Source organism: Fukomys damarensis, unplaced genomic scaffold (genome assembly GCF_012274545.1).
Source record: "Fukomys damarensis isolate Sample0158 unplaced genomic scaffold, DMR_v1.0_HiC HiC_scaffold_15, whole genome shotgun sequence".
Taxonomy (NCBI): domain Eukaryota; kingdom Metazoa; phylum Chordata; class Mammalia; order Rodentia; family Bathyergidae; genus Fukomys; species Fukomys damarensis.
The window spans coordinates 5,609,714-5,631,714 of NW_022900927.1; the positions used below are offsets into that span (position 1 = coordinate 5,609,714).

A 22,001-nucleotide genomic window follows, 5' to 3' on the forward strand; every position below is an offset into this window, starting at 1 on the left:
AATCAAAAGCAAAACCAAACCAAACCAAAACCCCAAAAGATGCTGCAATGAAATCAAGAAGGTATTTGTGTTAGAACAGACAAACGTGACAAGAAGAAAAGAAGGGGGAACCTAAATAGATTTGCTGATAGAGTAAAATAATTGAAATAAATAGGAAAATAATATGTATGTATATAAATGCAGTGACAGATGGAAACATGGGCAAATGTCTGGTAGGCTATTAATATGCATTAACTGGGTAATGTGAGGCAGGGAAGAAAAGGGGTGGAGGAGGGAAGCCAATTGAAAAAGAAAAGGAGGGGCCAGGAGTTGAGCTCAGTGGTACTGCACTGGCCTCGCAAATGCAAGGTCCTGAGTTTGATCCCTGGTACAAAAAAAAAAAAAAAAGGAAAAGAAAAAGTACTGTATTAACCCAAAATATACAATGTAAAATATTATTAAACATGTAAGATATTATTCAATTACATAAAGATATACTTATTTAAAAGCAAACATTGAATAAATTAAAAATACATTAAGATTTGAATAGAAATGTAATTACCTTCTTGGTAATTACATCTGTATCAGTTTGTTTTAGCTGATGTTCAATTAAAAAGGTAAAATTTATTTTATTTCTAAATTATTTGTGTATGATGATTAACATTTACATATGTATTTGCATTTTTGTTGTTACTCTTCTCAATTCATAAAAATCAATGGGTCATTTCAGCATAAGACAGTTATAGAAATAGGAATTTAAATATAATAATTAAAAATAATCATATAAATTAGTCCTTCAATGTGGAAAGAGAGAGTGAATCCATAGTGCTAAGTGACTTTTGTCCAAGTAATCAAAGAAGAAAAGTGTCAGTAGATATCAAATTTTAATTCCTTTATGGTTATGTTTGCTCATCCATATCTGCTGTATAAAATGATTACATTCATCATGGGGAGATGGTACCTTTTCATAACACTTAATTTTTACTTCCCCTTGCTTTCTCCTTCCTTCCTCTCCCTCCATCTTTAGATCCCCTTCCTAGTTTACAAAGTCTCTGCCTTCCTTTTTTTTATATTATCTATCTTTAAATTATTTATACTTTGAGTTTCTCATTTAAGAGAAACCATGTGATATTTCTGTTTCTGTATCTGATTTATATCACTTAACATTATGGTCTCAATGTGCATCTGTTTTCCTACAAATGACTCAAAGTTAATTGTTTCAATTACTTCTAACTTGATTAAGCATTTGTATGAAATATGGGTATCAAATCTAAGATCTAGTCTCCTGCTTGATGTAGCGATAATTTTCTGGAATTATGAGATGAAGGAGCACAGGGGAGGATAACTGCTAGAAGTAACAATCACTGTTATTGCGATTCTCCAAATGGTAGTTGCAATCTTTGTCAAAAACCTACCACTCACCTACAAACTACAGTTTGGATGGCAAAGTTATTTTGGAGCAGATGCTTCTGATTCTGTGTTTTCCAAAAAGATTATTTCTGATTTTAGAAACCCTGACTTTTACTGGAGGCTCTGAGAGAATGAACATATCTTTCTAGTATATTTCTGAAAAAAATCCAGGAAAGTGAGCTTTACCATTTTGGTTTAGATCTCAGCGTCCAAGTGGAACACCCCACTAAACTTCTCCAGAAAGGGAGATTTGAGCATTAGGGCTGCCTATGTCTTACACATACTTCCTCTTTCAGTGATGTGATCATTGTTCGTTGTTCTTTGGATCATCTCTGAGAATCTATATCTTTCTCTGAATGTTTGCAATTGTTTCCACTGGACATCTTCTGTCCTTTTTCAGATGACCCAGATGCCCTACTGAAAAACATTTCCAGGGAAATAATGGTTCCTCTTCTGTGAGGCACACTTATTTTCTTTTCTGGGTTTAGCTGTGGCTCCTGGCCTGTATGCTGCTTTTTATTGCTTACAGGGAAGGGCAGAGATATAATCAAATTGTAGCCATGCTGGCTGCTGCCTCAGGTCTTGACCCTGGCCTCCCAGTTACCATAGGTACTTAGTCCACAGCCCTGGGCAGGAGGCATTTTACACAAGACACCACTACTGGGAAAACCAGTCCTTAGTGCTAACTTCTCTTATCTGTCCCTTTCCCACATGGCTCAAGATCATCCTCTCCTCTGTAGCCATATTCCTTACAAAATTTGCTCATGTGATAGAGTTGCTATTCCTGTCATGTACCCTTCCAATGCTTCTGGGTAGAACAGAGGAGAAATTCCGTGGCAGCACTTTTGCTGTTTTGGAACGTGAATCGCTTCCTGTGAGGATTTTTCTGCTCATCTCTCTTGACCTCGCACATGCTCCACACTAGTATCACTCATGCCACTTCATCTACTGGTTATCCATAGTATGGAAGATGGGATTAAATTGAGACGAACATCTCTGAAGACCTGTGGGTAATATCAGCTTGTAAGACTTGCAGTTGTAAGTCCTAAACAGCAGTTTGGCTGAGAGAGATGTTTCCTGAAATGTAAGAAATGAGATTTAGAAACTGGAAGAGATGGCGTCCTCCATGCTCCGGTACTGGGGATCAGTCTCGGGACTTTGTGCTTGCCAGGCAGGTGCTGGGCTACTGAGTTAATCCCTGGCATGAGAAATTAGACTTAGAAATTGGAAGGATTAACTCTGACATGGAGGAGGACAACAGTTGTCGGCACTGTGACATGAAGCTTGATGTCAGCAAATAAAGGGAGTTATTTAGTTAGTAGGTCTCAAGTCTACTTGTTCAGCGGTGCTGAGCAATGATGTGTTGCGAATGTGTTTTACAGGCTTCAGATATATTATCCTTGTGCAGCCTTAAAGTGCTCAAGGTCCGACCTTCTCACCGGCATGGGTCACCCTCTTAATAACTTTCAGTGGCCAACTCTGAGGCTGCTCTACCCATGTCGTGAACAAATCCACTACAAGTTGTCGGCCTTGAATTTCTACAATGTCTCAATGCCAGTGTCATATCCATTTATGACAGTGGTCACTGGGGGTGGAAAGTAGCTTATAGGATAGCTAGCTGTGTTTGTATGTGCTTAGCCATCTTCAGAAGTAGGAAGTTCTAGGATTCAAGTTATATTTGATTGTCATAGTCCATGTCCCCATATGCTATTCTATTCTTGAGCCCTCAGCCCTGGAACCATCATACCAAGAGATTCTTCCTGGACTTTGTCCCACACAGGGTTGGCTAGCCAAGTGCCAACTCTGACCCTGGGATGCGATGACACATGTTCCCTTTCCACATTCTGTATGTCTTAGGGGAGAAGGAATTAGCTAGGGACCCTTATGGTATTTTATGATTGCTTCATTTGTATTGGCCCTGAAGATCCCTTTGTTCCTAAAGTAGGCCTGGTACACTCTGCTTCCTAGAACTAGCCTCACAAGAAACAAAGGTATAAGCAAAGCTAAGGGGAAACAGAATTATGCTTGGAACTTTTCTATAGGCAGAGAACAATACTTGGTATTGACTAGATATTGAGGAAGGGGAAGGCAAGTAGGGTGAAATTATGGAAGGAAGCTGGCAGGGTCATTGTTTCTTTCTTGACATGACTCGTCTTTCTTCATCCTCTTCCTGGATGTAGGGCTTGGGGCCTGTGTTCCTGAAGTTTTCTCCGTGAATAAAAGGAGGTGAAGCTGAGTAGTGTTTCCATTTCAGGTTCTCAGTGTTTCCATTTCAGGTTCTCAGGGTAGCCAAAATGATGTTCTCTTTCCCTCTGTTACTGGTGAGCATCTGGTTTTCTGCCATGCAGGCCAAGCAATTCACAAAATGTTCACTGTCTCAGGAGCTGAATGACCTTGCTGGCTATCGAAACATCACTTTGCCTGAATGTGAGTTCTCTTTTCCCTCATTTCATCCCGCTCCTCACCTTTTTCTCCTTATCCATCTTTTCTCATTTTCTCTCCTCCACTTTCTCTTTGTTAGCTAATAATTTTCTTACATTTTCAGTTTATGGTCTGCTTTTGTATTCAATTTGTTCTCCTGTTTTTCCTTTCTGCCAGTGTCTGATCCTTTTTGAAACTATCCTCAACTCAACCTCTCTCTCTATCTCTCCCTCTATCTATCTCTATCTCTATCTATAATATGAACTGCAGTTCCTACTGTATGCTGATCCTAGGCATCCCCATGATGCTTCTTCCTTGTGTTTCCCCCAGGGATCTGTATCATATTTCACATCAGTAGTTATGACACACAAACCATAGTGAAAAACAATGGCAATATGGAGTATGGACTTTTCCAGATAAGTGATAAAGATTTCTGTGAGAGCAGCTGGACCCTTCAGTCAAGCAACACCTGTGACATATCCTGTGACAGTAAGTAGACTCTTTTACCCTGTTAGTTTTTTTTTTCTGGAGCCCTTCCTTGGGATAATCTCTTTTTGGGGGTCAAATACACTTCTAGCTTCAATACCTTGGTTAGAATCCACAAAATTATGTGACTTAGAGTAACATTGCTAAGTAAGAAGATATTTGGTTGTTTTGTGATCACCAAGTACCCTGACAGTCCCCTCAAGTTCAGAGGCATGCATTCCGGAATTCTCTGGGAGTCTTAAAGTCAGATACTCTGCATTTTCAGGATCTCAATGGATAGACTTGATTTCTCCAGCCATATTCTGGGGTATTGAAGAAAGTCCTTACTCAGGAGGAGGCATTACTATATTGACCCTTCCATATAGAAAGATACTAAGTATAATCCTTCATTGCAGAGAAGAACTAGACCCAGGGAATAGGGGAACTCAATAGCTCTCTGGGTAATACCTCCTAACTCTCTCATTGCTTTTTGTACAATTCCTGCCAGAGTTCTTGGATGATGACCTTACTGATGACATAATGTGTGTCAAGAAGATTCTGGATATCAAAGGAATTGACCACTGGTGAATCCTTATTTTATTTTCTGTTATTCTCTACCCTCCTTCCCTTTAACCCCTTGGTCCATCACCACTCTCCCCTCTATCCTTTGATCATTTAATCTGGAATATAGTGTTCAAAACAAAAGTCATCTAGCAGACTCAGGTTTCCATTTTTAAGCCTCCCTTTCTCTGGTCTTTATGGACAACTTTTCTAACACAAGTTCCCTAGTGGAGGGCTGATATCCAGGCTTCTTCTCACCTGGCCTTTAAGGGTTTCTAACACCGCTTGTCTAAATTTATACCCTAAAGCAAGCTCTTGGTATCATTGCATATCTTGGACTGCAACTACCTTACAGTTTTCTTGGATTTTAAAAAAATGGACTTTACTCTTCTAGATGACTTTGTATCCCTTACCATCTGTCTAGGAAAATCTTTCTGTGATTTTTCATCCACTTTAGCCTTCCTGAGGATGAATTCAAAACTCAAGATAAATTCATTCAAAACTCAAGATAAGACCTAGTCAGCCAACTCACCTTGTCCCTTTCTCTGTTATCAGGTTGGCCCACAAACCACTCTGCTCTGACAAGCTGGAACAGTGGTACTGCAAGGTTTTTTGAGTGCCTGCCGTCTTTTGACACTGCTGTCCTCTCCATACATCCAGAACTCCTCTTCTCTCATGCTACCTCAGTTTGTCTCTTTTTACCCCAAAGATGATTTGTCTCTGAGCCCTGGATCCTGTAGTGATGCTGTTTGACTCTTGAGGACTGTTCTCTAACCCTGCATGTCCGGTACATTGGACTTCAGACACCTGCTCAGTGCCCCTGATGGCACTTTAACTAGACCAACAAATCCCACCTCTGTCCTGAATAAAGAGCCTGATTTGGAGTGTTTGGCTATATATTTTTTTCTATAAGGAAAGGGAGGAAATAGAGTGGGTGGGTGGGGACAATGAAGCCATGGTTCATAGCCATATTCCTTCTTCATTGAGAAGTAGGCTGAACTTACCACAGAAAGATGCAGATTACCTTCTGTAGCACTTACACACACTTTTATTGGTCACCTAATAAGTTAAACCATAGAGGAGTTCAGAGTTGCTCAAAGGACTAATAGAAGAAGCAAGACAAATATTAATAAATAGTCATAATACACAGAATAGTATTAGAAGCACCAGGAGAGGAATTAGAAATGTGCCCAGACACTTAGGAAAAGAAAGATCATTTATATTTTGGGGTTCATGAAAAAAATAAGGGATTAATGGAAAGGCCGGAATTTAAGCTGGTTTTAAAGTATAGATGGATCTTTGACAGAAGGAGATGTGGAGGGGGGAGGATAGAATGGGTAGGGGATCCAAGGAGCTAAAATGAATGGTTTCAGAGGATGAAGAACTTCGTTACCTGTTAAGGAGATCTGTGAATACTCTCTCTGGATATCACAGATATATAATGGTGACCTTTATAGTTATTCAGTGAATCCTAAGAATTTATGCACCTAGGCCTTTTGGTTTAGACCCTCTGTCCCACCATTCCTTGACCTTTGCTTGTTTTTATGGAGGATGTTGGCAGAACTTTATTCCAATAGTTTTGGGAGGTGTGGAAGAAGAGTCGGGAGATTTGGGTCCTAAAGTTTGTTTGTGCCTCTCGTTGATGTCCTGAATGTGGGCAGATCACCTCCGTCCTCTGAGATTCAATTTACTCATCTTAGAATGAATGTTTTGTATGGAGGGCTTTTTGAGATTTCTTGCTTTGACATGCATTAATAAGTTTAATTTACCACATTTATGGATTATTGAGAAATAAAATTCACATTGTCTTCCTATCTTCTTTGCCTTCCTAAGATGTCTAATATTGCTTATTGTCCTCTTCCCACCCCAATACCACCTGTGGCTTTCACCAGTTAGGTCATGCTTCCCTTGCCTTTACAACAAGCCACTGACTCCCAAAAGTTTAGAAAAGTTGTAGATGAGCCAGGCATGGTGGCACACACCTGTAATCCCAGTACATGGGAGGCTGAGGCAGGAGGATCACTGTGAATTTGAGACAAGCCCGGGCTACATAGTGAGTTCCAGGTCAGTCTTAACTACATAGTGAGACCCTGTCTTAGAAAAAACAAGCAAACAAAACAAAAACAAAAAACCACCAACCGAACAAACAAACAAAAAGAAAAGTTGTAGATGTAGACATAGGGTGAGGAAGCCAATTCCCTCTATACTTACTGAAAGCAAACTCTCAGGAAATAACTTAATATTAGTCATTTAATTTTAGTGTGAATTTAAACACAATGTGAAATATCTTTAGTAGCATTTCATGTTTTCCCTTCCTAACTATGGGACAACAAACTTCTCTCAAGTTTTCAGGGTCTATGCATGCCCTGTGTATTGTGTCTGTGAAAGGGTAGAGCTGGATAGACATCAAGCCCACCGATGTTGCATATCTACTTCTTACTCATTAACTGGCCACAGCCATGTGCTTTGGAAACTATGAGGGACCAGGTCCACCAAAAGGCTAGAGAAGACTTTAGCCTGATTGGAGGTTCAAGAACAGATAGAGACCAGGAAGCTGTCATAAAAGACAGCAGTCTTTAAAAATTAAAAAGTCCATTCGATTATTTTACTTGGGTTATCTACAATGCAAATATTTGTGGATCCTGCTGTGCACCAGTACTATGAAGCAATTTTTATGTATATTTTTACTCAGTTCAATTGTAAAATGATGTGGAAAATAAAGCAAATAATAGAACAACTTGCTGTGTTCTTTGGTAAAGCACCATTTGAAGGCATTTGGAGTCTACATTAGTAATTTACAAGCAAACTCCTATTCCTAGTCTATACTTATTTTTCCTAGATTATATATTTCTTTTGTTCCAAAGAACACTGAATTATGAATTCTCTTATAAATAAGTTGCCCCCCTTTTTATCCAGTCAAGTGTAGCTAGATTATTTTTATGACAGTCAATGATAGTATTTCCTCTTTTCCTTCTTTTCCTCTGCCTTCTTCCAAGTAAAAATTATATACATTTAAGATGCAAACTTAATGTTGTGAAATGATCACCACAATAAAGTTACTCTTCTTTTCCTCCTTTTCTCCTTCTTCTCCTTCTGGAAGCACCAAGGATTGAACCTGGAGCTTTATGCACACTAACCACATACTGTCCCATTGAGGCTGCATCCTCAGCTCTTAACGGAAATAGTATTGATGATTGAAGACCTCTTGGCCTTTGTGTAGAAACAGGATAAGAAACTTCTGCTTTCTTCCTGAGAATTTACTGAAAACTGAATATCCAGTAGAATGGCAGTTGGGCATTTGCTTTATATTCTCCAATTCCTCTTGTTGTGCTCAGATCGCGATATCCCCAAAGACCACCAAGGAGTCGAGTCCTATGCAATCACATGAGGAGTTTGTTGCAAGCTTGAGCCTGGACCCCCAGACCTCACCGATGCAGCAGTTCCCGACCGAGAGTCCCGTACCCGGTTTCAGCCAGGCTTTTTATCAGAGAAGGAGCAGAACTAGGGGCTTTCTAGACAGGTCAGTGCCTGATTGGTTAACATTTTTGAAATGCAGTCAGGGGATAAAGGTCTGCTGACTTGAGTTGGTGGTCAGCAGTCACACATTGATAATTAACAGATACCTATAGGATGGTTCAAAGGCCACCAAGACATTCAGGATGAGCAAGCAGTTCGACAATTAACTTGGGGTCTCTATGTATTTCATAGTATAGAACCATTAACTTGTACGTTAATCACGTTCTGGACTGCAAACAGTACAAGCTTGCCTTACATTCCTAAGCCAGGGTTAGAACAAAGGTCAGGGCTATGACTACAATGGGAGGGTTTTTTCCAGTAACTGGGTGGTGCCCTGATCACAGAATGGAGTAACTTTTTCAAAATGGAGTCAGTTTGGGCTCTACACTCTTTTCTCTAGGTCTGGAATGAGGTCCTGAACCAAGGCATGGATTAAAAGTGTTCTACTTAAATGTGGGGCACCTCAGGGAAATGACTGTCAGAATACAGTCCATTGGCCAAGATTTGTGTGAAGAAGATTGAGAATGGTGCTCTACCACACGCAGCCTCTTTCTCCTTTCTTGATTTCTCTTCCCTGCTACTTTCCTCTGACACCTTCTTGTGAAAGCAGGAGTTTAACCGCATATTATTAAATGCTCCTTTTCATATGTACTCTTATTTCTCCTTCCCTTTTGTCATTCATTTTCCTTTTCATTTACCTAACAATCCTGTTAGATAGCAGGATGTACTAGATGTTCAGACACAGAAGATACTAGATAGAGGCTCTCCTCACCGGGCACTTTTTAGAGGGGGATATTCACCTTGTCCTTCTTCCTAGGATCATGCAAGAGAAAGATCTCCTCAGGTGGATGAATGACTTATTCCTTCATTCATTCCTTAAGTTGTCCATAAGCAGTGAAGTTTTGCTAGGATAAGGGGGCTACTTTAAAGAATTAAAAGTTAAGTGGTTACTTTTATTTTTTAGAACCAAAATATGCAACATTTAATAACTGCAAATGTATTTATTACAATTTACAGATTAAATTATATACACAAATAGAATTTTAGCTCTAAAATCCCAATAAACAGCTTTGAAGTGGATGATTTAAAGTTTCTTAAGGGGCTACTTTTAAAGAATTGAGACAAGAAGAGACATATCTTATTCTATTTCTTTTTAAGTTATTAAGGAGAGTAAATTTTGCTAGGGATCCTTTGGAATGGGGACAAAAGGGAATTAGCTCTCACAGTATCTAGATGGAACTTCACCAGAATGCAGTGGGGTGTTAGTTGTCTGATGAGTTGATTCACATTTTGTGCATAGACTACAGTAAAGGGAACATGCAGATGGAGAAAAGGGTATGACACAAAGGAGAAGGAAAAAAGATATAAAATCAATAGCTGTAGAAATGGCCAATGAAGCCCTAAGATTTTCTTGTGCAGTGAATGTTACCAGCTCTATTGTGGAGCTTGTCTGAGGACAGGTCCTAGGATGAAGAGAATACAGATCTTCTGTTTCAGAAAGGTTGATAAACCAAAACAGCTGAGTGGTGATGGTGCTTCTGGGTTCTTCCCTGCTCCTTTTTCCCCCCGTAACTTTTCCTCCTGGTGAAGCAGAGGAGTCTGGGTTAGAAGGTCAGCCTGGACTTTCTGGCCAGCACTCTCTTCAGAGCTGCCTTCACCTCCTTGTTCTTCAGGCTGTAGATGAAGGGGTTGAGCAGAGGGGTCACCACACTGTACTGCAAGGATAACACGTTCTCCAAAACTGAGCCAGGTGCTGGAGTCATGTACCTTGTAGGGGGTTGCACAGAAGAGCACATTGAGTTCAGGATAATTGCCACAATACAGATGGCAGCAATGGATCATTGCTCAGAACTGAGTTGACCATCAATGGTGGTAGCATCTGGAAATGACTGATCAGTGAGAAATTAGTCATTTCTGCTCTCAAATGCCCCCAAACACAGGTGATCTTATGCAGACAGCTATAGGAGCTGCATCAGGAAAGAAAAGCTCTGCAGCTTATCAAGGGCTGCAAATTAAAACAGAACTAATAAAATAATTTCATGAATTTCTGTGGCACTCCATACTTTTCAAAGCATTATGACTAATACTTATAATGATAATGTGAATTTTTCTCTTTTTCCTTCCATGTACACATTCGTAAAGACATACTATGTTCTCATCTTGTGATGATTATTGCCTGCACAGCTACATATTTAGTTCATATAATTTTTATAACACTTAGTGGTGTGCTGGGTGTGCAAAGCAGAGGATCACTATGAGTTCAAAGCCGAACTGGGCTGTATAGTGAATTTAAGGCCAACCTAAACTACATAGTAGGACCCTATCTCAAAAAAGAAAAGAAAAGAACAACACAACAACAACAACAATGTGAAATACTTAGTGGAACAAATATTTTTTATTTTAGTTGCAATTTTTTGGCTTGGAAAAGAAGCCAAGACTGGCTGGTAGAAGATAAGATCCAGATTAAGAAGATTAATTTTTTGGGGGGCTATCTTGTTAAGTATAACTGGGGCTATTTCTCAAAGAAACGTAATTATTATTTTTTCAGTGGAACAAATCATCATTGGAATAAATACACATGATGCCAAGAATGTTCCTTGTGGATTCTAATGTGTGGTTAAAAGATATTCATTTTTCCATGAGTTTTCAATATCATCAAATTTATCTCTTAATATTTCTGTGAAGTAGTAGGAAAAAGCCTCATGGTGCCTTTAAGGCATATGAGAAGTTAAAGGGAGATAAATCTTCAGGCTCACACAAACTCTGCTGAACTATTCCTTATTTTCCATTTCTACCCTCTGTCTTCCCTCCAAGTCATAGAAGGTGAGAAAAGTACTGAGCAATTTGTGCAAGTTTATTTCCAGTTCAGTAATACAGAACACGGACATTATTTGTTCTTTCTCCTGGAGAGGGAGGACTGCTTTGCTAAAGTTTGTATTTGAGAGAGCATGAAACTTCATTCAACTGGCTGTACAACTACCTCGCTCTGGGACCTTTGAGAAATTTCCTAATTACTTCCAAAACTCAAGTTCTGTACCTGAAAACAGGGTAACAGGGTGAGAATATTAACCCTTTTTATTGGGGTTGGGGAGAGTTGTTCTTGCTATGTGGCTCAGGCTGGCCTTGACTTCACAGTGAAGCCCAAGTTGGCCTCAAGCTCATGAAGATTCTCTTGCCTGCCAAGTGCTGGGTTCATGGCAGACACCACAACACCTAGTTTAATAATAATAACTCCTGTGGTGAGATGCACACTGACATTGAGTATGACATGCAAAGAGATCGGTGTATGATCCGAAATACCTATAACATAACCCTTGGGGACATCATCTTCCAGTAGGAAAGAAAGATGGTATCTACTTCAAGGATGCTGTTTCATTTTTTTGTCTACCACTGAATAAAATTATACCAAATGTTTTCTAAGTTCCCTTTGAGAACTCCTAAAACAGAGGTTAATAAAATAGAAAAATCTTTCAACTTTTTCTAATCTCATTTTTCAAAAGAGTCAACTGAGCCACAAAAAAAAAGGGATTGGGGCTGGGAATCTAGCTCAGTGGCACCTCACCTGCCTTGCAAGCACAAGGTCCTGAGTCTGATCCCTGGTAAACCTATAAAAAAAGGCATATTTTATAAACCATAAAGCTAGTCCACAGCAGAGGCAGAGCTAGAGCCCAGGTTTCCTGAATTCCAGTTCGGTCCTTTTCCTGCTACATTGCAGTGCGCTGTTCTACAGGCCAAAGGCACTTAGAGTGAGAAATTGCCACATTTACATTTAGGAAGTATAGTGTGACATACCTGGAGACTCCTGAACCATAAAAGATGATGACCACAAGGACATGAGAAGAGCAGGTGGAGAAGATCTTGCTCCGGCCTGTGGCAGAGTTGATCCCCAGGGCTGTCATGATGATACAGCTATAGGAACCCAGCAGTAGGACAAGAGTGCCAAGGCCAAGGACCACCATGGTGGTCAGGATGGAGACGATACTACTGTAGGGGTGAGAACAGGCCAATGAGAGCATGGGAGGGAGCTCACAGGCAAAATTGCGGATCAGGTAGGGGCCACACAGGTGCTGCTGAGCTAGTAAGAGAGTGTTAATTAGGCTGGTACTCATTCCGATGGCCCAGGATGCACCCACCAGGCCAGTGCATACCCTCCTGTTCATAGCCACCGCATACAACAGCGGGTGGCACACAGCCTGGAACCGGTCATAGGCCATGACAGAAAGGAGGCAGGCTTCAGTGGCCCCTGAAAATAGGATCAGGGAAATCTGGGCAAAACACCCATGGAAGGGTATGGTCTTCTCCTTAGAAAGAAGGCTTTCCAGCAGTTTAGGTACAATGACTGAGGAATAGAAAGCATCCAGGAAGGAGAGATGTCTCAGGAAGAAGTACATGGGAGTATGGAGATGGGAATCAATGCAGATAATTAGCAGTATCAGCAGGTTCCCTATGAGAGTCAAAAGGTAAATTGCTAGGAAGAGCACAAAGAGCAGTCCTTGGATCTGAGAGTTGCTGGACAGTCCTAGGAGAACAAACACAGTGACTGCAGTCTCATTGCCAACTTCCATGGAGCATTCAAGAATCCCTTTAGAAAAACAAGAACTGGCAAGAATGCTCAAATGGGCGATCGGTATTGGAGTATGTCTGGAGAGGAGGCATTGTGAGCAAAGCTTCAGGATTGACTCAGGACAGATTATGCAGCAGAGGCACCCAGGCAACATCAGCCCTTGTCATCACCTCCTAGTTCAGGGATGTAACCTGTTGGCAAAAGAGGAGAAGGGAGAAAGGGAGAGTGTTTAATGTTTCAATGTTTAAATGATTGATAGAGGTGTTGTGACACCTGATGATGGAGCAAATCCTTTCTCCACACAAAGGTGTGAATAAGTCACTTGAGTTTTTCACTTTGTAAAACTGGAAGCCAAGTTTGATGTTTTCCAAAGTCCATTCTATCTTAACAATTCTAAAGATGAGGAAAAGATCTTCCTGTGGTGTCTCTGGTACTAAATAAAAACCTCTTCTCCCTTTTGTGCCAACACAAGCAGACAGTCTGTGACCTTCCATTCCAAGGCTCTGTGAATCTGTGAAGTTCTTCTGTTTCCATCCTGACCCCACAGACTTAACATGACTTTGCAAAGATGGACTGTTTTCTCAATTGATACCATTGGGTTTGGAAAAAGCCAAATCAGACGTGGACCAACTTATGTGCCTTAAAGAGGTACCCACCCCTTGCCAAATTAAAAAAAAAAGGGGAGAAATAAAGAAACACCTGGTAAAATGTACAGTTATTGAGTTCATTCTAGATCAGAAAAAGATAAAGTGGCTACCTTTTTACTCCCTGATGGGTAACTCAGAAAGGTTATAAATAAAGATCTGATTTCTATTTATGCCTTGCACACTCACTGGTTCCCAGAATGGGTGGTTTTTAAGAAGATGGATTTCAGTGAGATTTGTCTTCACCTGGACACCCTATACCAACAACAGCTGTCCTCAGTAAAGGACTTCTGTATGACTTTTTTTCCAACACAGGAGCAAAAACCACAGCTATGACTAGGGTTCTGAGGTGTCCCCCTGACTTTATCCTTCCCTTAGAGGATATAGGGAAAGCACTTATGAGCAAAACAAGAGCCTCATTGTCTTTCTGACTCTGCTTTCCAAATAACAGTGGCCAGAGGGACTTGAGCTCAGCCCTAGACCTTGGAGAGTAAGGAAGGTCCCTGGAGAAATGCTTATGGAGGAGGCCTGCCTGTTATGAGTGAGTTCTCCAGGGCCAGCTACTCCTCCCCTCCATTGCTCTTCTTTCAGGGCTTACATCATATAAGAGGTTGGTGAATGATTTATTGTTTAATTCTATCATAGATAAAAGTATTTTCAGAAGGTAATACACTTTATTTTTGGAGTAGCTTTAGGCTCACAGAAAAATTGAGTGATAGGTACAGAGACTCCCCATTTTAATACATACACTGCCTTGCACACCATCAGGATTCTCTCTCACAACAGTGCATTTGTTATAATCAGTGAACCTATGTGGACCCATCATTGTCACCCAAAGTCCTTCGTGTTCACTGTGGCTCACTCTTGGTGCCATGCCTTCTGTGACCTTGGATAAATGTCTAATGTCACATATCCACTATTTTAGTATCATTCAGGTTAGGTTATTGCCCACCAAGTCATTTATTCTCTTCCTACTCATCCCTCCCTCCCTCAACTCCTGACAAGTTTTGATCTTCCAGTCTCTGTAGCTTTACCTTTTCTAAAAATGTCATAAAGTTGGAAACATCTGAGACTGGCCCCTGTTACTTAGTAATATACATTTAATGGTCTTCCATGTGTTCTCATGGTTGATGGATCATGACATTTTAGTGACAAGTAACATGTCATTGTGTGAATGCATCAAATTTGTCCATTTACCTATGAAAGGACAGCTTTGTGGTCTTAAAATTTTGGCAATTATGAATAAAGCTGACGAAAGCACCATGTGTGTGTGATTTTCTTTTTGGTATGGACGTAAGTGCTCATCTCCTTTGCACAAATACCAAAGGGTAGGATTGTTGGATCACATTCTTAGAGGTAGCTTTGTTTTGTAAGAAAGTGCCAACTGGCTTCCAAAGTTGTTCCATTTTGAATTCCTACCAGCAAGGAATGGGAGTTCCTATTGTTCCACACCTTCTCCAGCTAAAAGTGCTTTTGAAAAAACATTTTACAGTATTTTCATCTTAAATGTTATTCATGTTGAACACATATGGCAGTGTAGTCTACTCAAACATAAAGTTTAAGAAGCCAAAACAAATTCTCAATTTGTCTTTTTGTAGATGATTGTTGTGGTGGTAAACAAAGAAATAACAAGACAGCACTCTAGTCATAACATTACAATCTCTTCAATCAACTGGATTATGGGTTGGTCGAACATCAGAATTAACACAGGTATAGCAACAACGCAGGAACTCAGAACAACATGCTGTTATCAAGTAATGTATTTCCTGAGTAACTTCAGGAGAAAATTCAGTATTTCTGATGTGATAACATACCATTAAACTCAGGACTGGTTGTCATCTATGGCAGCTTTCTTTTTCCTTTTTTGTGGCAGCTTTCTGTTACTATAACAAAATACCTGAGACAATCTATTTGCAAAGATAAAAGGTTTTTTTTGGCTCATGGATTTGGAGGTTTCAGTTCAGTCAGCTGGCCCTATTGTTTTGAACTTCTGGTGATGCAGAACATCAGGGTAGGAGTGTATATTCTAGCAAAAATCACTCATCTCGTGGATGGATTGTGAAAAGGAGAAAAAAGAGACTAGTTCTCATAATTCCTTGAGGCATGTCCCTAATAAGCTAAAGACTGCACGCTAGGCTCCATATCTTAAAGTTTCTGCCATTTCCCAGTAGCACCAGCTAAGAAACAAGCCTTAAGCATATGAACTACTGGGGGACACTTAAAATCAAATCAGTAGCATCATCTGATCTCTTTCTTGTAACCTCAGTAAACAAAGTCAAGCTTGTCATTGTTTAATTACTTGAAACTAACTCACAGGTCTTTCTTAGAAAAAGGAGATTCTTTGTAATGGTGACAAATGCAAATTTAAGTCTGAACTGAGAAACCTACTTAACAAGTGGAACTCCATTTAAATGTACTAATTAAAAAGGTCTAGAATTAACAAGTTTAGTTAAACCTAATGGATCTTTGTAACTTGGAAAAGACAATCTAATGTGCCAAAAAAGGAGGGATTTAATTTCATTGTCTTCATATACTGAGCTAGAGTTTCTAGCACCTCCTTTACAGCCCCCACATTTCTGATTGATTTTGGTGGCAACTTTACCTCTCTGAGCTCTCTCTTCTATTTGTCTACCTCAATCTTTTTATTACTATGTATGTAATATCTCCCAAAGTGCAGGCAATTTTCTTGCTCCTTTAACTCTCTTTAATGTTGAAAATGTTAATGTGACTAATCATTAGTGTGATAGTTACTTTTCTAAGAAAGATACGAGCTCGGACAAAATACCCAACACACAAATTAAAAGGGGAAAGGTTTATCTGGCTCAGAGTTCATAGAGGTTTCAGTCTATAGTCGACTGGCTCCAAGGCAGGGTGGCAGAGGGGCAATAGTTCATGGTGGCAGAAGCAGCAAAAGCAACAAGAGAGTTTAACACCATCTTTCTGCTCCTTTTATTTTATTCAGATTACCAGGATTAGTGTGGCGCCAAACCAATCACTGACCTGTAGTGGCTTAGCGGTCACACGCCCTCATCCTATTATCACACACTCTAGATTCACCCAGCTATGACCACATGAGGCTTTGGGAAGACATCGAGACACAAACTATAACAATTAGTCTTTATGAATCTATATACTTCTTATAGGACATTTATTTAAATCTTTAAAAAATAGAAAGTTTTATTGGTTTCACATTGAAATTATAGGCTAAATGAGAGAGAAACAAGTATTTATAGTAGTCAAACACTTCATCTGAAAGTATGAGGTATTTCTTTATTCAAATAATCTTCGATATCCCTTTATGAGAATATGCAACGGAGAAAAGTTTTTCCCCATTGAGATCTTGTGCATTCTGTAGTAGAATACATATAATCTCTATACTAGGTTAATTCCTAGAAGTTTAATAACTTTTGAAAATAGCATCTTATTATTATTTTTTTGGGTACCAGTGATCGAACTCAGGACCTTGCAATTGCAAGGCAGGTGGCAGAACCACTGAGCTAAATCCCCAGCCTGCATTTTATTTTTAAAATTATTTTTAATTTTTTAATTTTTAATTTTTAAAATCTTATTTTAGATTAAGTTTTCTAGCTGCTTATCGCTGGTGTAAAGATATATTGTTGGCTTCAGTAATTTGATCTTACCTTTGTAAGACTTGCTAAACTCTTTTTAGTTTTAGGAGTGAGTTATGCTGTTTCCTAAGTTATGATTATGCCACTGGGTAACTATGAGATACTAAAAAATTTCCAGACAGTAATAACAGCAGTAGTATTAATAATATTGTTAAATAGTGGAGGTGGCAGTTGGCAAGCTTTTAAAATTTCCATTCTTAAAGACATTACAGTAACTGTAAAGTTTCTACATAAAATACAATGTTTACCACAGGGTTTTGTATATAGCTATGTCCAAGTTAAAAACTTCCCCTCTATTCCTGGGTTCTTTCTTTTTTTTTTTAATTAAGTTTATTGGTACTTTTTTTTTTTAGAGCAAGACAGGTATATTTCTATTGGACTGCCTGATATTATGAGTACTTTTAAGGTATACAGTACAGTTACATTCATCATTGGGATCTTGTACCTTTACATGATATATCTTAGTTCTTATTTCTCCCCATTTCCCCCTTCATCCCCTCCACCCTCACCTATTTACAAAGACTTTGTTTCCATTTTTTTCTTTTCTCATAATTTTTTATCTTCTTTCTTTTCCCAGTGACCCCACTGAGCTAAATCCCTGCCCCTAGACTTCTTAATTGATGATGGGGAATGTTGTGGAGTACAAGGACTCAGCTGAAAGAGGAGTGGGTGGTTTGAGAGACAAAGAACACTGTGATGTACTATGGCAACTGCTTTGGAAAGAAGAGCACTCAGTCCTTTTCTTATATTTTTTCCAAGAGCAATGGCTATCAATGGCCTTGGGAACTGCAGCACCATTCTTCCTACTCAGGCTACCTGAGAAGCCCTGAGTCCAGGCTCTGCTCTGTGTGCTGATGATTTGCCTTCTGATCTCATGGGGAACTTTGTGACTTCACTTATGAAACACACAGTTTTTAACTTATATGTATTCATATTTTCTTCCTTAGTCACCTTTCCTTCCAAGGTATCTTCTATTCTTCACTCATTGTGCCCACCTTGCACGACAGAGGAAAGCCATCTCAGAGAGAGCTGCCTAGCTCAGATCTTTTTTGTGTTTCCCACCACAAGGATTGAGTCCTGCTTGCACTCAGAGATGGCCTATGGCCATTAAGCTGTCATCTGCCACTCTGTTTTATGGAAAAGTGATGACTAAACAGCTATATGTGAGGAAGGAAGATGCAGTTTGCTATGCATCCTAGTTCTATAATGCCACTGTAATTACTATACATTGCCACAAAATTAGAAGTTTAAAACAATACTCATTATTATCTTACAATTTTCTAGCTCAGAAATTTAGTTGGAATGACTTCTCTGATTTGAATCTCACAAGTCTAAAATCAAGCTGTGGTTCAGGTTGGGCTTTTATATAAAGGTTCTGGGAATTAATGTACTTTCCAGCTCATTCACGGTATTGGAGGAATTCAGTTTCTTGTAATTTTGGGTGTGAAGACTTTGTCACCCTACTGGCTGTCTGCTGGGATTGCTCTTGTCCTGCACAGCCCCACTTTACACTTTCACACAGGATTCCCTCCAGATATAACAGCAACATATCAGCCACTTATAATTGATATCTTTCTGATTTCCTCATTTCTACAACCCTGGGAAAATGCTTTGCTTTTAAAAGACTTATGTGAGGGCCGGGATTTGGCTCAGTGGTTCCTTATCTGCTTCATAAGTGCAAGGGCCAGAGTTCAATTCCCGGTACCAAAAACAATAACAGCAACAAAATAAAAGACTTATGTGATTGGAATAGGCCCACCAGGAAAGTCTCATGTTTGATGATCACCTGATTTGAGAGCTGAATTAGACCTATATAAACCTTTCACAGTAAATCCTGAGTTCTGGTCTTCGTGAACAATAATATAATAGGTATCTTGAGGAATACCTTTAAAAAGAAGGTTGGACTTGCTGGATGTGGTGGCACACATTGATCATCCCAGCACTTGGGAGGGTGAGGAAGGAGGATTGCAGTGAGATGGAAGACAGGACTACACAGTGAGTTCAAGGCCACAGCTACATAGGCAAATGCTATCTGAACAAACAAAGAAACAAACAAGCAAACAAAAGACATGAGGCTAAGAATGCATTTCACCACTACTTGGGGCTTGTAATGAAGATCAGGCTTCAGCTTTGTGCTTTATATGCTCTCTGTTTCACAGAGAACAGTGATTTGAGTCTACACAAGGCTTGTGATAATGTTTTTGAACTGTTGGGACCATAAGTTCCAGCGAAATACTTATTTCCAACTGAAACCTACTGAGCCTGGATTGTATGTTCACATTCCTATGATCGTTCTGGTCTTCTGAGGTCCAAGTAGAATCACCTACCAGGCTCTGCTTAAAGTATTCTAAGTCTTCTCTAACGCACAACTCGAAACTTTTTCAAACTCATCCAGCAAACCAGTTTCAGTGGCTTGAAGACCATGTGATGAAGCACAGTCACAGCAATAACCCTACTCCTGGTACCGACTACATTAGTCAGCTTTTCATATCTGAAACACAATACCCTACATCCACAGTTTAAAACATGATAGATTTAATTTGCTCATGGTTTCAGTCCGTGATTAGCTGGCCTAACACAATGACATTGTGGGAGAAGAGCACGGTGGGGCTAAGCTTCTGAGTCATAGTGGAGGACAGGCAGAAGAGTGAGTGAGTGCCAGAAGACACGGGGGCAAAACATCGACACCATGCCTCATGACCCACTCAGACATAACTTGAATGTGCTTCACCAATCCCGGGGTGGACCCCAAAGCCCTGGCCTTGGGGGCCCTGTTTTGAAATAGAATAATCAAAGCCTACTGTCTTGGTTACTTTTCTTGTTGCTGAGACATGTCCCATACTCACCTGAATTAAGTCCCACATGTTTTATCGTCATAGTAAGTAGATATATTGCTGTTTTGACAAATTAGACTATTTCCAATTTTTATTCATTATTTTTCTTCCTGCATAATTAGTTGATTATATTTATATATATATATGGCAGATGTGTGTGTATATATAGATCTATCTATCTATCTATCTATATACACACACATATACATAGAGTCTTGGATTTCTCATTAATTTTATTATGTTGTTTATATTTAAAAAGTTTATTTTTTATACTGCTACAAGCAGTTGCTGGATAGTGGCTTAAAACAATAAATCATATTATCCTTCTGCTGGTTAGAAATCACAATCTATCTCAGTGGGGTAAGTTGTCTGCAGGCGTGTTCCTTCTGGAGGCTCTAGAGAAAACCTATTCCCTTGCTGTTTCCATCTTCTACTGAACATGACCCCTTCTGGTATCTTCAAAACACACCACTCAAACCTCTGTCTCCACTGTTACATCTTCTACACTTCATTTTAGCCAAAAGGTTGAGAAGCGATTACATCTTCTTTCCTGACTTTGACCCTCTTCCCTTTTATGAATACCCTGGAGATTATAGCTGGCCCACCAAGATAATCTAGGGTGATTTCTTTGTCTCAAGATCCTTTATTTATTCACATCTCCAAGTCCCCTTTGCCATATAATATAATATACTTGTAACTTGTTCCCTCCCTCCCCATGTAAAGTTCTTAAAATAAAATCTATCTCCAAAGATAGAGAAGTCGCAGTTGAAAGAGTACAGATGATTTGATTGGCTGAGGTGCATAATTTTTAATCTTTGTAACATTACAGGTTAAACTGTGTCTTTCTCTCTCTCAAAAAAGTTTTTTTTGATGGAGTATTAACTTCTATCACCTTAGAATGTGACCTTATTTGGTCACCTTATTTTTTAGGAGTAAATGAGTTAAATGAGCTCATTAAGATAATGCTGATCCGATATGATTGGTATCTTTATAAAAGGGAAAATTTAGACACGCACAGAACGAAGATGATATAGAGACACACTTGGAGACAATGGTTACTTGACTACAGTAAATGCCAAAAGTTAGGAGAAACAAGCAAGTATTCTCTCCAGAGCCATCAGAAAGATGTCACTTACAATACCTGAGTTTTAGTCTTGAAATCCCAGAGCTATGAGACAAAGCATTTCTGTAATCTTTTTTTTTTTTTTTTTTTTTTTTTGGTTTTTTTGAGACAGGGTCTCACTATGTAGTTGAGACTGACCTGGAACTCACTATGTAGCCTAGGCTGGTCTCGAACTCACAGTGATCCTCCTGCCTCAGCCTCCCGAGTGCTGGGATTACAGGCGTGCACCACCACGCCCGGCACATTTCTGTTATTTTAAACCACCCAGTTTTGGTGGTTTTTTTAATGGCAACCCTAGGAAGGAAATACCTAACTACAATACTCTTTCTTTTCTTTTTTTTTTTTTTTTTTTTTTTTTTTTTTTTTGGTACCAGGGATTGAACTTGGGTCCTTGGTCCTTGTGCTTGCAAAGCCAGTGCCAGAACTACTGTGATAAATCCCCTGCCCTACAGCACTCTTTTTATTTGTAATGTTTACCTTTTGCCTTCACAAGTGGCCTTGATGTCAACATGGGAAAGTATGAGAAAATTTAGCATCTCTAGCAATCCATTTTCTCCAATACTCTTACTCTCCAATGAAGGAAAGTTTTCAATTCCAATACCTGCTTGTCCATAGTTTTGTTTGATTTTTGTCAAATTAATTTTCATTTAACATATTGCAGGGATCTAAAGTATAGCACCATGGCATAAAGGTGCAGAAGATAATTGAGAATTAATAGATACAGACAGAAGCATTGCCTGATTTCTCCCTTTCCTGCCATCTGACTAAAAGCAGATATTTCTTCAATGACTGGCATGAACCCCTTTTCCAGGTGGATTTTGGTGTGGGACAGAAAAAAAAAAAGATAGGCAGAGA

The 22,001-nt window shown here is 39.4% G+C and overlaps 2 protein-coding genes across 2 annotated transcripts; one reads left to right on the forward strand and one right to left on the reverse strand.

Annotated features, from left to right (window-relative positions):
• The first annotated feature begins 3,683 nt into the window (after positions 1-3,683).
• Positions 3,684-5,682, forward strand: Lalba (lactalbumin alpha). Its single transcript, XM_010623693.2, has 4 exons — positions 3,684-3,816; positions 4,141-4,299; positions 4,784-4,859; positions 5,392-5,682. Exons 1-4 carry the CDS (start codon positions 3,684-3,686, stop codon positions 5,450-5,452), a joined length of 429 nt encoding a protein of 142 aa, XP_010621995.1. The 3' UTR covers positions 5,453-5,682.
• A 4,274-nt stretch (positions 5,683-9,956) lies between these two features.
• On the reverse strand, positions 9,957-12,917 carry LOC104861996 (olfactory receptor 8S1). Its single transcript, XM_010623692.1, has 2 exons — positions 12,145-12,917; positions 9,957-10,119 (listed from the first exon to the last, which is right to left on the reverse strand). Exons 1-2 carry the CDS (start codon positions 12,915-12,917, stop codon positions 9,957-9,959), a joined length of 936 nt encoding a protein of 311 aa, XP_010621994.1.
• Positions 12,918-22,001: the final 9,084 nt, after the last annotated feature.

Coding starts and splice junctions, on each gene's coding strand:
- Lalba (XM_010623693.2), top strand. CDS start 3,684: ATGATGTTCTCTTTCCCTCTGTTACTGGTGAGCATCTGGTTTTCTGCC. Junction 3,817..4,140: donor AAACATCACTTTGCCTGAAT/GTGAGTTCTCTT, acceptor TGTTTCCCCCAG/GGATCTGTATCATATTTCAC. Junction 4,860..5,391: donor ATCAAAGGAATTGACCACTG/GTGAATCCTTAT, acceptor CTCTGTTATCAG/GTTGGCCCACAAACCACTCT.
- LOC104861996 (XM_010623692.1), bottom strand. CDS start 12,917: ATGGAAGTTGGCAATGAGACTGCAGTCACTGTGTTTGTTCTCCTAGGA. Junction 10,120..12,144: donor TATGGTTCAGGAGTCTCCAG/GTATGTCACACT, acceptor ACCCCCTACAAG/GTACATGACTCCAGCACCTG.